The following is a 16282-nucleotide window of genomic DNA, read 5'->3' on the forward strand; positions in this document are numbered from 1 at the left end:
TCTCCGTAAATGAATCAGACAGGAGCTGGAGAACGTCAGCATCCTTGTCGAACAGTATCAGGTTTTCTGGAGAAAGTTCTTGCTCCATATCAATACCCTCCCACTCCATTTCACTACTAAAATCCGATAGACGATAATCATCATCATCGTCATTATCCCCATCGGACTGGATATTTGATGGGGACTGTTGCCGCTGAAGCTTTTTCCTCAGCATCCTCACAATTGCTGTTAACATGTTGTTATCCTCGTTTTCCATTTCATCCCAATCTTCTTCCAAATCTACTTCTTCTTCTTCCTCCACTGATTCATTCATATTTAGAATGTTATCAATATTTTGTTCAGTAAATAATCTATAGATGTGCGAGGCAGTGCCCAAGTAGGTTCCAGCCCTGTGGTCAGAAGGGAAGGTTATATCTGAGAATAAAGTTCGAAGACAAATGTAAGGTAAAAGAGTCTTTATTCAAATAAATAAAATGTACAAATATATTTACAAAGAACCGCTAGACTAAAATGATAGACTTCCTAGGGAATTTGTTGTCGTCAAATTCTAGGGAATTTCGGTAATCGAAGATTCCAAAGAACCCCAAAGACTAGAATTCCCCAGGAAGGAACGCGGACTTATCAACTCCCGGACTAGACAATTTTCCCTAGGGTATTCCCTAGTAAAATCCCCAGCCACGGGAGGAAGCGAAGTAGGAGAGGTGGATTTAGGGAAGGGGAAGTCCCCTTACCCCTCAGCCCCCTTCTCCCAGAGCTATGGTGGCTCCGAGCCACCCCAACCCCTAGGGTGCATCTACCCCTCCCACTACCCGACTCGTCGAGAGCCCTGGATTTGAGGATCGGAACACTGGGTCCGAGGTAGTCCTCGGAGGCAGTGTGGAGGGGAAGGAGAGGGTTGGACTTCTCCCGGGCAGTCCCCGGAGAAATTTCCCTTAGGAGGGAGGAAATGCCGCAGAGGGGTAGTCCCCTCTTGGTAGGCAGTGGGTGGTGGGTGATACTTACCAAAGTAGTCGACCCGTAGAGTTCGCCGGTGGAGGCGCTCGTTGGCTGGCCTGGTGGAGGCGTCAAAAAATGCCGTGGAGGCGGTGGTGCCGAAAGGCTCAAAAAGGGTGCTGCTGTTGCTGCGGGTAAGGCAGCGGTCGAGTAAGGCTGAGGTGCGATGGGTCCTTATCAAGGACCCATCTATATAATTACGCGACACTAATCTTGCCAGCGAGAGAGCTGCCGCGGGCGCTGGCCACCTAGTGGCCAAGCGCGCAAGTAGTGTCGCTTCGCGGCCGCGACGCGCCAGGGCCAGAAGACGCGCAAGCGCGCCGCGGAGAGAGAGACAGATAGACGGCTAGACGCTGGCGGTCTAGCCGTCTATTGTGAGCGCAATAGAGATGGGAGATATAACAGAGAAATGCGGAATCTACTTCGCAACATATTCTGCTCCTCCCAATCTCGAACAAACTCCCCCCGTTGACGCGATGGCGTCAAGACAAGGAAGAAGAAAGTTAACTCAGTTTAATCACAAGTTTATTTACAAAAAAAAATAAAAATAAAAGATATAAAACAGATAAGGACGAGACGACTATTTACATGGCTTCATATGGAGCTTGGCCGAGTGAAGCTCTAAGGCCGGCGACCACCGCAGGCTGATTTTGCCCTGCGGGGCCCAGGCCTTCCAACGCCGGAGTTTAAGGGCCGAATAGAGCGGCACCTCTATTGTCTGCCCGAAGGCTCGGACAATAATTTTTTGCGCATTGCGCTCGAGTTCCCTGGCGCTGGGATCGTCTAAGACTTTCCCAGCCCAGTTCGTCGAGGCAATGCGCTTCTGGGCGGCAACCACGGGCCTCCGACGTCGCGGGTTCGACGGTGGTTTCCGTGGCGGTGGTGGTGGTGGCGCCTTTAGCCCCTCCGGGGAAATACTGCCGAACAACCGCCGAAACTCAGATTCCTCCCGGGGGGCATGTAACTCGAGGACGTCGTCCCCCTCGTCTTCGTACCCTACGCCCAAGAGGTGGGCCCACGGATAGTCCGCCATGATCAATCTCGCTGCACCAAAAAAGGTAAATGATGAGTGCAAAGACTCAGTAAGTATTTTTGGAGTTTTGGAAGAAAAGACATGGCGGAGATCATAAAGTGTTCCTGAAGGTTTGGAACAGGAAACAGGACGACCTGAAGAGTCCCAGGACACCCGAGAGAGGAGGTGGTAACCTGAAGAGTCCCAGGAAACCAGGAAAAGAAAGTTAAGCAACCTGAAGAGTCCCAGGAAGCTTGAGAAGGAGAGATGACAACCTGAAGAGTCCCAGGATGCCGGAAAGCAGGGTGAAGATAGACCCTGATACGACCCCAAGTGAGGGCTAAGAGGGGAGTTTACAGAGTTGCGAGAGACTCCGTTGAATCTCTTTTCTCGCGGTTTTAAGGACAGCTACGCGAGCTACTCCGTCCACCCCAGGAACTAGTTTGAGAATCCGCCCCAAGGTCCACATACGGGGAGGATTGTTAGGTACTTTGACAAGCACTAAATCTCCTTCACCGAATTCCGAGTTGGAGTTCTGCCATTTCGGCCTATGTTGCAGAGTGTGTAAGTATTCGGAAGACCACTTCTTCCAAAAGGTCTCGGTGATTCGATTCACGGTTTGCCAACGGTTTAATGATGATTCGCGTAAATCCAAGGTGGATAATTCAGGTGGGGAATTTAACGCCCGTCCTGACAAAAAATGCCCCGGAGTGAGTACGTCCAACGACTCTGGATCATCATGTAACCGCGATATAGGTCGTGAATTTAAACAGGCCTCAATCTTGGTCAATAGTGTGGCCATTTCCTCGAAATTAGGCACGAAAACTCCGAGGGAGCGCTTAAGGTGGTGCTTCATGCTTTTTACGGCACTTTCCCAAAGACTGCCCCAGTGGGGAGTAGCGACCGGAATGAATTTCCACTCGATTTTACTGATGGAATCGGTGTTCTGAGCGCGTGCAGCTTCTAAGGAGCATCGGTAGGCGCGTTTTAGTTCAGCGTCCGCTCCTTGAAAATTAAGGCCGTTGTCCGAATACATGACGGCGGGTTTTCCACGACGAGAGATAAATCGAGTCAGCGCGGCGAGGAAGGCCTCGGTATCCAGTCGAGAGACGAGTTCCAAGTGAACGGCACGGGTAGATAGACATACGAACACGGCCACGTAGCATTTTATGGCTTTGGCATTACGACCGTGATGTAATTTCACCGAAAAGGGCCCGGCATAGTCTACTCCGGTGTGTTCGAAAGTGAAACTGCGAGAAACCCGAGCGGCAGGAAGTGAACCCATAAGTTGGCTACCGAGTTTAGCGCGTTCGCGAACGCACGTGATGCATTTATGAACACATGATTTTACTAGATGTCGCGCATTCACGACCCAAAACCTTTGCCGCAACGTGGACAAGGTTAATTGGAGCCCCCGTGAAGTGTCTCTAGGTGGGTTTGTCTAATGAGTATGGCAGTTAAATGACAGTCCGGTAAAATAATGGGGTGTTTCATTTGTTCAGAAATTTCGGCGTTCCGAAGCCGTCCACCTATTCTTAAGATTCCTTGTGAATCAATGACCGGATGTAAGGAAAGAAGCTTTGACCGCGACGGTATACGTAACCCATGATTCAAGGCTGAGATTTCGCTCGCGAAGTGTGTTCGTTGAACAACCTTTACCAAGGCTTCAATCGAACTGCGAATTTCCGATGCAGACAGGAGGGAGTCCTCCCATTGGCCGGTTTTCCTGGTCCGCTGGACAAATCGAAGAACATAGGCCATAACTCGGACCAGTTTAGACCAAGACGAAAACTTATCAAAAAACCAACACTCAGTTGTGTCTAGTTGAGCGGTTAACGCTACCTTCCGACTTTCTTCCGCGGTTTCAAAGATCTGAACGGGATTTACGGTGTGCTCACGCAGGAAAGCAGGCCCATGCCACCAAAGTGAGTCCTCTGATAACTGTTGAGCACTGGTTCCTCTTGAACACAAGTCTGCAGGATTCGATTTAGTGTGTACATAATGCCAGCTGGCTTCCGATAAATGTGTTTGGATATATGAAACGCGATTGGCCACAAACGTCTTCCAATGTACGGGTTGCTTTGCTATCCAAGCTAAAGCGACCTGCGAATCTGAATAGCAACGAATCGCATCACAACTCCCGACCTAGCTTCCCTTGACGTGAACCAATAATTTGACAAGAAGGGCAGCGGCGACCAACTCCAGACGAGGGATTGAAGTGGTCTTGATCGGGGCGACCTTTGTTTTGGACATTACTAAATGTACAGAGGGTTGACCGTCCTCATCAGTGAGACGTTCATAAACGATCGCGCCGTACGCAAGCTCTGAGGCGTCGCAAAATCCAATTAATTCACGTTTTCCAGTAGTAAGTGATTGTCCAGTCCACCGTGGGATCCGTAACGTCTGTAAGTCTCGGAGCTGCTCATAGCACTTGAGCCATTTTGACTGAATAGGCTCGGGAATTTCTTCATCCCAAGAGAGTTTAAGCAACCAGGTGGATTGCATTAACTGCTTTAAGGTGATGACTATTGGAGAGATCCAACCCAATGGATCGAAGATCTTGGCATTCTCTGATAAGAGGATGCGTTTGGTTAGTACACCAATGTGAGAAGGAGAAGCACGGAAGCGGAAGCTATCATCCCTGGATCCCAATATATGCCCAATACTTTACTTGATCCAGCAGGATCCTCAAAGAAAGAGTGCAGCTCGGTAGGTTCAAGCGGGGAAGACCCCGGTTAATTGAATGCCCATTTGCTTAAGGAGAAGCCCCCTTTCGCCAGTAGAGCGATGAGTTGTTCCCTGACCGAACTAAGTTGCTTTAAGTCATGGGCCCCAAAAAGTATGTCGTCTACATAAGTAGAATTTAACAACACATCCTGTGCGAGAGGGAAGTTAGCTCCGTCCGTGTAAGCTAATTCGCGCAAAACTCGCGAGGATAAGAACGGTGCCGGTCCCGTACCGTAGGTCACCGTGTTGAGTTCGAAAGCCTGAAGCGCACCGGAATCAGTCTTCCATAAAATGTTCTGATACTTGCGGTCCTCAAAACGCACAAGAATCTGTCGGAACATCTTAACAATGTCTGTCACGCCTACATATCGAAAGGAACGCCAATTCATTAGGATCCGCGTGATGTCCTGTTGGAGTTTGGGTCCAATGAATAGCGTATCATTAAGCGAGACGCCAGTAGAGGTTTTAGATGATGCGTTGAATACAACGCGAATCTTTGTTTTCTGGTTCTCGGTCTTAAAAACTGCATGATGAGGCAGAAAGACGCGAAAATCAGAGTTCAAAGGAACAGGAGACATATGTCCTAACACTTGATACTCCTGTAAGAATTGAGAATAACTTTCAGCTTGTTCTGGAGAGGTTTCCAATCGCCGAAGTATTCGTGTTAAGGTTTTCTCTGCTACCCGAGAGGAAGAACCTAAGCTGTGCTTCTCGATGTTGGATCGAAAAGGTAAAGCAACGACAAAACGACCTGAAGAGGTGCGTGATACCGTATTCACAAAATGTTGTTCACAGAGGGAGTCCTCTGTGGACATGGGTTTGACTTCCGGAACTTCTTCCAGTTCCCAGAAGTCGCGAAGAGTTTTTTCCACCTCAAAGCAATGATGCACCGTGACACTATGAGAGCGACCAGCCCTGGGTACGACCCCCGAAACGATCCACCCGAAAATAGTCCGCTGAGCAAGCAACGTATGATCAGGAGAATGCATGTACGGGCCTTCCATCAATGCTGCAAGATAGTCTGCACCAATGAGCACATCAATTGGAGCCCTGGTTGAAGCGAAGTTATCAGCCAGATCAATTTTGCTAAGTGCTGGAAAGGACGACGGAGAAAGAGTCGGAGGCATATACTGAGTAATCCTTGGTAAGATCAATGCAGTTACGTCCAACGAGACACCGTGTCGTGATAGAGAATGAAGCGTAATCTGTACCTCTGCTCGAACGTTTTGAGCCGAATTCAGAGAGACGCCATGAATGGTTGCGTTGACACGTTTTCGTGATACCCGTAGTTGTTGAGCTAGATTTTCCGAAATAAAGGAAGTTTCGGAGCCCGTGTCAACTAAACCGCGGACTATAATACGAGAACCGTCATGAGCGTCGATTCTGGCAGAAAAGGTGGCCAAAAGCACTGATCGGGTGTCGGAAACACTAAGATGTGTTGTAGTATTCGAGCTAGAGGGTTCTGGCTCGGAAAAGGAGTTGACCGCGGGGGTAGACCCCCGTGCCTTGCTCCCCCCGGTGCCAGATTTGTCAAAATGTAATAAGGTATGATGCATTTTACTACATTTCCTGCATCGTGACGAAGAAGAGCAATTGGAGCAACTATGCCCGGGCCTCAGACAGTTGATGCAAAGATTCTGTGAAAATGCGAACTTTGAACGGGCCTGAGGGGTCAATGCAAGGTAGTCCTTGCACTGATACAAGAGATGGTTACTACCACAGTGAGCGCAACCGGTACTATTCACGCTAGTAGCGTGTGACTTCAAGGATCTCCCCGATTCCTTTTTGGAAGTTTTAGGTTTTTTACCTAATGATTGCAAGGAGTTAATATGACGCGTTAGAAACTCAGAGAATTGAATGAACGAGGGATAATCCTTGCTGCTTCCTAGATACATTTCCCAGGCTAAACGAAGGGTGTCATCCAGTTTGTTCTTCAGCGAATGAACAATTATGGGATCCCATTGATCGACGCCGTATCCCATAGTTTTAAGGGCGTTGAGAGCAACCGTAACTGAGTCCCTAACTTCTTTCAGAACCTTAAAATTGTCACCCCGAAGCGTGGGTACTTGCGAGATTTGATCTAAGAACGTATCCGTGATCATCCGTTTGTCAGTGTACCGAGCTACCAGAGTGTCCCATGCTATCTTATAGTTCTCGGAAGTGATTGCTAAAGATTTAATGACCGTAGCTGCTTCTCCTTGCAAACAGGATTTTAGGTAATGGAACTTGTCCCGACCGGAGACATACACCTTGTCGTGAACAATGGAACTAAACGTTTCATAAAAGTTGTTCCATTCTAAATAATCCCCGGAAAACTTCGGTAAATCAGTAACTGGAAGCCTAATGTGGTTTATTTCGCCTGAAGGCGCAGTGGGACCTGATGCCGACATGCCCTGATTGGGTCGAAGTTCATCTAGATGTCCTAGGATGAATTCTTCCGCGTCACTATGGGCATCAAGGGCCGCTTGATACCAATTATCGGTTACGTACTCCATTTTAACTAATTCGGCCGGTTTAGTGTGAGTAGTGATCTTAACGTGAGTTTTATGCAACATGTTAAGCCACTTCTCTAAGGCTGCTAGCCTATCCTCCAAGAAGGGAAGGGTGAAATTGTGCACTCCACGCTTCTTGATGTCAACGACCAACCGAACGAATTCACCCCGAATCATGGGCACGTAATTGATTGCTTCTAATAATTCCCCTGCGCTAGCCATTTCGAAACTCTATTCCAGAACAAACCACAATCCAAACCACAGTACGGAATGCCCACTCAGGAACACTGATGCACTTCGAACGTTTGTTGCCGGATATCCGGCTCGAAGGACCAAAAATTTGTGCGAGGCAGTGCCCAAGTAGGTTCCAGCCCTGTGGTCAGAAGGGAAGGTTATATCTGAGAATAAAGTTCGAAGACAAATGTAAGGTAAAAGAGTCTTTATTCAAATAAATAAAATGTACAAATATATTTACAAAGAACCGCTAGACTAAAATGATAGACTTCCTAGGGAATTTGTTGTCGTCAAATTCTAGGGAATTTCGGTAATCGAAGATTCCCAAGAACCCCAAAGACTAGAATTCCCCAGGAAGGATCGCGGACTTATCAACTCCCGGACTGGACAATTTTCCCTAGGGTATTCCCTAGTAAAATCCCCAGCCACGGGAGGAAGCGAAGTAGGAGAGGTGGATTTAGGGAAGGGGAAGTCCCCTTACCCCTCAGCCCCCTTCTCCCAGAGCTATGGTGGCTCCGAGCCACCCCAACCCCTAGGGTGCATCTACCCCTCCCACTACCCGACTCGTCGAGAGCCCTGGATTTGAGGATCGGAACACTGGGTCCGAGGTAGTCCTCGGAGGCAGTGTGGAGGGGAAGGAGAGGGTTGGACTTCTCCCGGGCAGTCCCCGGAGAAATTTCCCTTAGGAGGGAGGAAATGCCGCAGAGGGGTAGTCCCCTCTTGGTAGGCAGTGGGTGGTGGGTGATACTTACCAAAGTAGTCGACCCGTAGAGTTCGCCGGTGGAGGCGCTCGTTGGCTGGCCTGGTGGAGGCGTCAAAAAATGCCGTGGAGGCGGTGGTGCCGAAAGGCTCAAAAAGGGTGCTGCTGTTGCTGCGGGTAAGGCAGCGGTCGAGCAAGGCTGAGGTGCGATGGGTCCTTATCAAGGACCCATCTATATAATTACGCGACACTAATCTTGCCAGCGAGAGAGCTGCCGCGGGCGCTGGCCACCTAGTGGCCAAGCGCGCAAGTAGTGTCGCTTCGCGGCCGCGACGCGCCAGGGCCAGAAGACGCGCAAGCGCGCCGTGGAGAGAGAGACAGATAGACGGCTAGACGCTGGCGGTCTAGCCGTCTATTGTGAGCGCAATAGAGATGGGAGATATAACAGAGAAATGCGGAATCTACTTCGCAACATTTTCTGCTCCTCCCAATCTCGAACAATAGAATTTAATTACACCCATATCTTTTTCTTTTGTAGAAACTATCACGTCAAGCAAACTCGGTAGACCGAGAATGGAAGAGATGTCAGCTCAATACGAAATATATTAACAATACGTGTTATTATTTTCTCTATCAATACGTATTAGCTTTCGCCTCCTCACAATAGCTATCAACACGTTATTATCCTCCTCTTCCATCTCACTGCTATCTTCATCTACTACTACTACTACTACCTCGTCCATACTTTGGATGATCTTAATATTTTAACTAGCATCCTGATACGACGACCGTTAATAATATTATTTTATCATTTTTACTGTGATTTCAAGGGTGAGGAGCAAGGGGAGGGGGGTTGCGATTTGTTAAAAGAGAGTTGAACGATCGTTGGAGTTTTTAATTAAAATTTATATATTTTTTAATAATAATAATATTATATACGTAATAATAATAACAATAATAATATTGCTTCTAAACTGCAGCAGCAGCATCTGCGATTAAAAAATTGAAAATGATTTATTATTAGTCTTAACTTTTAATTTCACGAAGTACTTAATGTTAGAAGAGTTTAAACTTTTCTCATCGACTGGTGATGGTGGTGGTGGTTGTGACTGTTAAATGCAATCATGATCCCTATGCTCACGTAGACCTTATATTGCACAGCGTACAAGACGTGGTATAGGTTGATGATCGGCAGCAGCAACAGCAGCACCAGCAGCATCAGGCTGCAGCGGTGCATTTAAAGGTCTACGAAGTGGTTGATGCTGCTGCTGTTGCAGAAGTCTCCATCTACTTGGTACAACTAATTGCGCTGTCGGCTGTTGTACAAGGGTCTGCTAATACAATCCTATATGGCTTTACGATTGCTACAGGCAATCCTGTTTGTTGAATGTCTAATAATGTTAATTTTTTGTCTGGCAAACTGATTTTTTTTTTGTTGGAATCCATTTCGTATACTGTCAGAAACACTACTGAAGTAGAGATTGCTCTCCTCTTAATATTAACAGTACGAATAATCCTTATCTATCTCTACTCTAGATTGAGTCACATCTCTTAATCAATACGTATTAGCTTTCTTTCCGTTTACTCCAGATGAAATAGGAAGGGGAATATTTACAATAATATTTTTTCAATAATTTTTTTTTAGTTTCGATTTTATTTAACCTCTACTTTTTTTCTCATGTTTTTTAAAAACTATTCTATAAAAAATTTAATAGTAAATGAAAAAGAAATGTGGTGGTTCCTCTTCTTCCCTCTTAGTCTGCTTTGACTCAAAATCTTCCTCCTCCTCTACTTTTTTCTCCTCTTCCTCTTCTTCCTTCTTTGTCTGCCTTGACTCCAAATCTTTTTCCTCCTCTTCCTCTTCTTCCTCCTTTTCTTCCTTAATCTTCTCCGAATCAATATCTTCCTTAGTCTGTTTTTCTTCTTTTTTCGTCTCCTTTGACTCAATATCTTCCTTAGACTGTTCCTCTTCTTCCTCTTTTACTTTATCAACAACAAAAAAATTGTAAAAAATATTATGTAAAGGTAAAAAAAGAAATTGTAAAATAAATGCTTACAGTTTTTATGCAAATAATGATGCAGTTTCCGTTCATACTCTTCGAAGTAACGATGGAAAAAATCGTTAATTCAATTGACGTATTCCTCTGTCAATTCTCTGGGAAGAGTAAATAAAAGAGGAACAATATCCTCTTGAATCATGATTAATTTACACTTTTCGCAGCTAATTTTTTTTTCTTGTGTGCAGCACCGACGACGGTAAAGATTGAATGAAGCTTTGAGGACTTGTCTTCTCCTCTTTATTTCTCTAAATAGTTCTTTTTTTTCCAATGAGTTTGAAAGAATCACATTTTTGCTTTTATCCAATGGCAAAAACTGACACCTCCTCGTACGGACAGTGGATACGTTCATTGTCCAAGTTCGTCTCCCGAACGTATAAATTACACGGCGTTTTTTCAAAATCATATAATTTAATTAAATCCTTAAACTTAGGACAACCATACACTTCTAAATTAATATTTTCCGCATTCATCCTATTCAATATACAGGGTGTAACGAAACGACCGCATTATCTGGCAACTGGAGGTTCGGGGTGACAACCCGAGTGCACATGCAAAATTTCGTTCGAATCGTTCTAGGGGTTTAAAAGTTATTCGCGTTTAAAAATGTCCCTTTTTCGGTCCTTTTCGAACGACTTTAAAGGCACAATGCAGAGTAGAGAAAGTGAAGAAACAATAGACGAAAACCCCGCGAGAAAGGAACAATTATCGATCGCGCGCTATGATAATTTTGCTATTTATTTCTTTAATTTGGCTATTAGATTAATTTCAAAATAGCCAAATCCTCTTCATTACAATTTCAATTCAATTCAGTACAAGTATCATTGACTGAATTGATGGAAAGAGCGAGTTGTCGCAATGAAACGGAAAGTATCAGAAGCTAAGATGTCGCGCTAGCGCACTGATTCACTAGTAGGCGATGCATAAAGGCATTCTCTTCCTACTAACGAAGCTAAAGAGAATGATGTAAAATCAATGCATTGATGACAGAGAAAATGAGACTTACCGATTTAATGTTCACCATGTTCTTTTACACCGGAGTTGTTGGAAAAGCTTCAAACTGGCTCCTCGATGTTTTCCAGAAAGCACCATCACTGATTTTACTTTTAAACACTCGTGAATTTAATGAAATAGGTATTAACCTACGTTTTCTCACAACACTGGTTATTTTGACACTTTTCAACTATTTGAAGTAGGCTGACAGAGAGAGACACACAGAGAGAAAGAATAATCAATTATTAGTTTCGACCACTCATTATCAGCCTTCTTCACTTTGCTAACTTCTCCTCTCTCCACCGTTCCAACTATTTCACCTCAGAAACGTCTGTGTGTGAGTGTATAAAGACAAATGTATTAAATGAGATTTTCCGTTTTATCAATTTTCTGTTTGGAAAATTTAATCATAAAACATTTGAAAGCGCAATCCACCGCTTACTTAGCAGTAATTTAATATTTTGGCGCTGTCGATTAAACAGTTTATTAGAGGGGGTACATACATGAATTAAAAACGCAAAGTTACTTGGATACTAAATAATTTTTTGACTGTAACTGTGTCACTTCTAGTATCACTGTTACCTAGTTACTAAATAATTTTAGTCGCATTACAGAGCTGAATGTAAGAAGACGTACTAAAAAAAAAAACAAAATGAATTATACCCCGCGTGAAATGGCAGATATCGTGGAAGTGTATTATCGTAGTGGAGCAAACCGAGCAGCAACAATAAGAAATTATGCCGAACGCTACCCGGAGCGACGGCATCCTGACGGCAATGTAATCGCACGGTTAATTCAGCGATTTAAGGACACGGGATCGTGCCTCATCTCTAATGAAGGTGGAAGACCGAGAACAACCCGCACTCCAAGGATGGAAGAAGAAATATTACAAATATTCGAAGAGCATCCTGAAAAAAGTACGCGTAGTGTAGGAAGACAGCTCGGTGTAGATCACATGTCTGTATACCGAGTGTTAAAGGAAGATTCACAACATCCGTACAAGATCTGCCGCGTTCAAGAGTTGCGGCCTACGGATTATGCAAAACGAACTACGTTTTGTCAGTGGCTACTCGAAAGGGAGAGTCAAGAGCCAGGATTCAGCAGAAGAATCCTATTCTCAGATGAGAGCAAGTTCGACCATGAAGGAGTCTTCAATAACAGGAACAATCATTGCTGGAATCGAGTGAATCCCTATGCAACACAGCCTAGGGCATTCCAGAAAAAATGGAGTATAAATTTGTGGGGAGTAATTGTAGGAACCTATGTGGTAAAATGATAAATTTCACGGATATTATTTTTTCTTCGAAAAATTGTTAATAATTTAACTATTTTTACAGATAGGTCCTGTTGTGATTCCCGATCGGTTGACTGGGGAAATTTATACTCAGTTCCTCAGAACAGAGTTGCCAGAGATTTTAGAAGAGGTGCCATTGGAAATTAGAAGAGACATGTGGTTTCAGCAAGATGGAGCTGCACCACATTACCACAGAGTCGCGAGAGCAGCCCTGGATGATATTTTTCCACATAGATGGATTGGACGACGAGGACCTGTGGAGTGGCCCCCAAGATCACCGGATCTAAATCCGCTTGATTTCTTCTTGTGGGGCTACTTGAAGAATTCCGTCTACACAGGCATTGTTGATGACCCGGATGATTTGGCGGCACGCCTGGACATAGCCCTCGCAGACATTTCTCAAGAAATGCTGGACTCCATGCACTCCAACTTATTAAGAAGAGCGAGGCTATGCATTCAAGTCAATGGTCAAAATTTCGAGCATTTGCTGTAAGTATTAGTTAAATGTATGCTATTTTAACATTTGTATTCATTCTCTTTCGTAATTAACTAGAAAACTTTTTACAGCTGACATTTTCTTGAAGGCATGGCCTGCTTTTCTTAATAAGTTGGCCATGGAGTCCAGCAACTTCTTCTGGATTGCCAAGCAGGGCTATATTCCAGCGGATCGCCAATCATTCTAGTCATCAACAACCTCGTCGTAGAGGGAATTCTTCAATTAGCCTCACAAGAAAGATCAAGCGGATCAAGAACCGATGATCGTGGGGGCACTCCATGGATCCTCATCTTCCTATTCCACCTGTGTGGAAAGATTTCGTCGAGTGCTGCTCTCGCGACTGTGTTAATATGGTCCAAAATCCCATCCTGCTGAAACCACATGCCTCTTCTACTGTCCAATGGCACCTCTTCAAAAACTCTGGCAAATTTTTCCAGTCAACCGATCGGGAAAGTCCTCTCCACAAATTTAAGCTGTGAATCGCTTCTGGAACGCCCTAGGTTGTATTACGTGGGGATTTACTCGTTCCAGCAAAGATTGTTCCTAGCAGACTCCTTCATGGTCGAACTAGCTGTCATCTGAGAATAATCCTTCTGCAGAATCCTGGCTCTTGACTCTCATTTTCGAGTAGCCACTGACATTTGGCGACTCGCTTCACCATAATCCGTACGCGCCGCAGTTCTTGAACGCCGCAGTCTTGTACGGATGTTGTGAATCTTCCTTTAACACTCGGTATACAGACATGTGATCTACATCGGGCTGTCTTTTTTCAGGATGCTCATTAATTTGTAATATTTCTTCTTCAATCCTGTATGTGCTTGCATGTTCTCGGTCTTCCACCTTCATTACAGATCAGGCACGATCCCGTTGTCTGAAATCGCTGAATTAACCGTGCGATTACTTTGCCGTTAAAACGTCATAACTTTGCGTAGCGTTTTGCATAATTTATAACTGTTGCTGCTTAATTTGCCCCACTACAATAATACACTGCCACGATATCTGCCAAAAATTTTATTTTATTTTTAAAAAAGTTTTTTAATTTGTTATATTTTTTAAATTATTATATTCTTTAAATTATTGTATTTTTTAAATAAACCTTCAAATGTATAAAAAATCACTTGTTTTTTATTTAAGTAAACGTAGAAATTGAGAAATAAAAAATTTCCAAACAGAAAATTGATAAAACGGAAAATCTCATTTAATACATTTGTCTTTATACACTCACACACAGACGTTTCTGAGGTGAAATAGTTGGAACGGTGGAGAGAGGAGAAGTTAGCAAAGTGAAGAAGGCTGATAATGAGTGGTCGAAACTAATAATTGATTATTCTTTCTCTCTGTGTGTCTCTCTCTGTCAGCCTACTTCAAATAGTTGAAAAGTGTCAAAATAACCAGTGTTGTGAGAAAACGTAGGTTAATACCTATTTCATTAAATTCACGAGTGTTTAAAAGTAAAATCAGTGATGGTGCTTTCTGGAAAACATCGAGGAGCCAGTTTGAAGCTTTTCCAACAACTCCGGTGTAAAAGAACATGGTGAACATTAAATCGGTAAGTCTCATTTTCTCTGTCATCAATGCATTGATTTTACATCATTCTCTTTAGCTTCGTTAGTAGGAAGAGAATGCCTTTATGCATCGCCTACTAGTGAATCAGTGCGCTAGCGCGACAACTTAGCTTCTGATACTTTCCGTTTCATTGCGACAACTCGCTCTTTCCATCAATTCAGTCAATGATACTTGTACTGAATTGAATTGAAATTGTAATGAAGAGGATTTGGCTATTTTGAAATTAATCTAATAGCCAAATTAAAGAAATAAATAGCAAAAGTATCATAGCGCGCGATCGATAATTGTTCCTTTCTCGCGGGGTTTTCGACTATTGTTTCTTCACTTTCTCTACTCTGCATTGTGCCTTTAAAGTCGTTCGAAAAGGACCGAAAAAGGGACATTTTTAAACGCGAATAACTTTTAAACCCCTAGAACGATTCGAACGAAATTTTGCATGTGCACTCGGGTTGTCACCCCGAACCTCCAGTTGCCAGATAATGCGGTCGTTTCGTTACACCCTGTATATTTCTCAATATTCCCTCCCTTGTAGGCTACTACGGGATTCTCGCAGGTTAAGCAATCTCTAATAAAATGTTCAACATCTTCCTGCTCGTATTTCTCGAATCCCGTATCACTGTATTTTATACCATACACCATATTGAGCAAATACCACACAGTTTTTTTGTCTTTCTCACTAAGGTTGTTCATAGTGTCACGTAAACGAAAAGATGCGTAAGAAATTTGGTTACTTGTTAAATCAATTATAGCTATATCTTTATATTTAAATTCTTCCTTATAAACTAAGAAACCTTCTATATCCCTTATGTGAGTTATTCTATGTATTGTTGCGATCGCGCTATTCTCGACGAAGAAAAAAACTGAAATGGAGCATCCGAAAAAATATCTCCGTCGATAAAAAGACTTTATCGTTTCTTTCAAATATAAAGTTACATTTGATAAGGAGCCCATTCTTTCTTAATCAAAAAAAGATAATTTTTTTCCTATTGTATTATACTGTGATGAAACTATAGGTCACAATCATAATGGGAAAAATACCTTAGAAATTATCCCCTCTCAAAAAAAAAAACATTGAATTTTAATACGTTTAGCATATTTGTTCCCCTGATGGAGGGAGAAAAGAAATTTCTTAAATGCGACAAAAAAAATAAGATCGTTCAGTATTGCATCGAGCGACTGACGATAATGACACCGATATTCGTTGATTGTCAAGGTTTTCTATTGACCGACAAAAGTTTTATAGTTAAAGCATTTCCGGTGTTGCGTGATAATGAAGTGTATCACAATGTATTTTCACCACCATTTCAAGAAGCTTGGTTGAGCGATCTCGAGAGATCAGAATGAGTATTTTTTTTAACGATAAAAAATATAATGCTCTGTATATAATTTTTTTTGGTTTAAAGTTGGCTTTATTTTAATCACCATGGATTCAATTGGACCGACGGTCATTCACCTTATTACAAGTATAAAGATATAATACGATAGTATGTAACGTCACACGAGGAGAAGGAGGAGGATTGGATTTTCGTGAAAAGACGGGAGAAATATGATTGGTTGAGAAAAATTTGCAACTTAGAAAATATATACAATGTGAAGGAGTGTGAGTGGGGTAACTTCAGTCTTAGAGGGAGTAAAAATTTCGAACCACCGTTACCCAAGTGTATGACTCATTCTGGTATATGTTCACTGCAAAATATCTACTATATGAAATCTGTATA

General features: G+C 43.5%; 1 protein-coding gene across 1 annotated transcript; it reads left to right on the plus strand.

Annotated features, from left to right (window-relative positions):
• The first annotated feature begins 11237 nt into the window (after positions 1-11237).
• Positions 11238-13185, plus strand: LOC136775055 (histone-lysine N-methyltransferase SETMAR-like). The gene is made up of 4 exons (XM_066729531.1): positions 11238-11407; positions 11812-12475; positions 12546-12991; positions 13056-13185. The coding sequence occupies exons 1-4, from the start codon at positions 11238-11240 to the stop codon at positions 13183-13185; spliced, it is 1410 nt and encodes a 469-aa protein (XP_066585628.1).
• The last annotated feature ends 3097 nt before the right edge of the window (positions 13186-16282 follow it).

The sequence above is a fragment of the Prorops nasuta genome, unplaced genomic scaffold (assembly GCF_024137725.1).
Source record: "Prorops nasuta isolate Cenicafe-Biocafe unplaced genomic scaffold, Cenicafe_Pnas_1.2 PNAS00007, whole genome shotgun sequence".
In the NCBI taxonomy this organism is placed as follows: Eukaryota; Metazoa; Arthropoda; class Insecta; order Hymenoptera; family Bethylidae; genus Prorops; species Prorops nasuta.

Excerpts from the sequence above, each read along its gene's own strand:
- LOC136775055 (XM_066729531.1), top strand. The coding sequence starts at position 11,238 with ATGTTCTTTTACACCGGAGTTGTTGGAAAAGCTTCAAACTGGCTCCTC. Across the intron at positions 12,476-12,545 it reads TAATTGTAGGAACCTATGTG|ATAGGTCCTGTTGTGATTCC; the intron begins GTAAAATGATAA and ends CTATTTTTACAG. Across the intron at positions 12,992-13,055 it reads CAAAATTTCGAGCATTTGCT|AAAACTTTTTACAGCTGACA; the intron begins GTAAGTATTAGT and ends GTAATTAACTAG.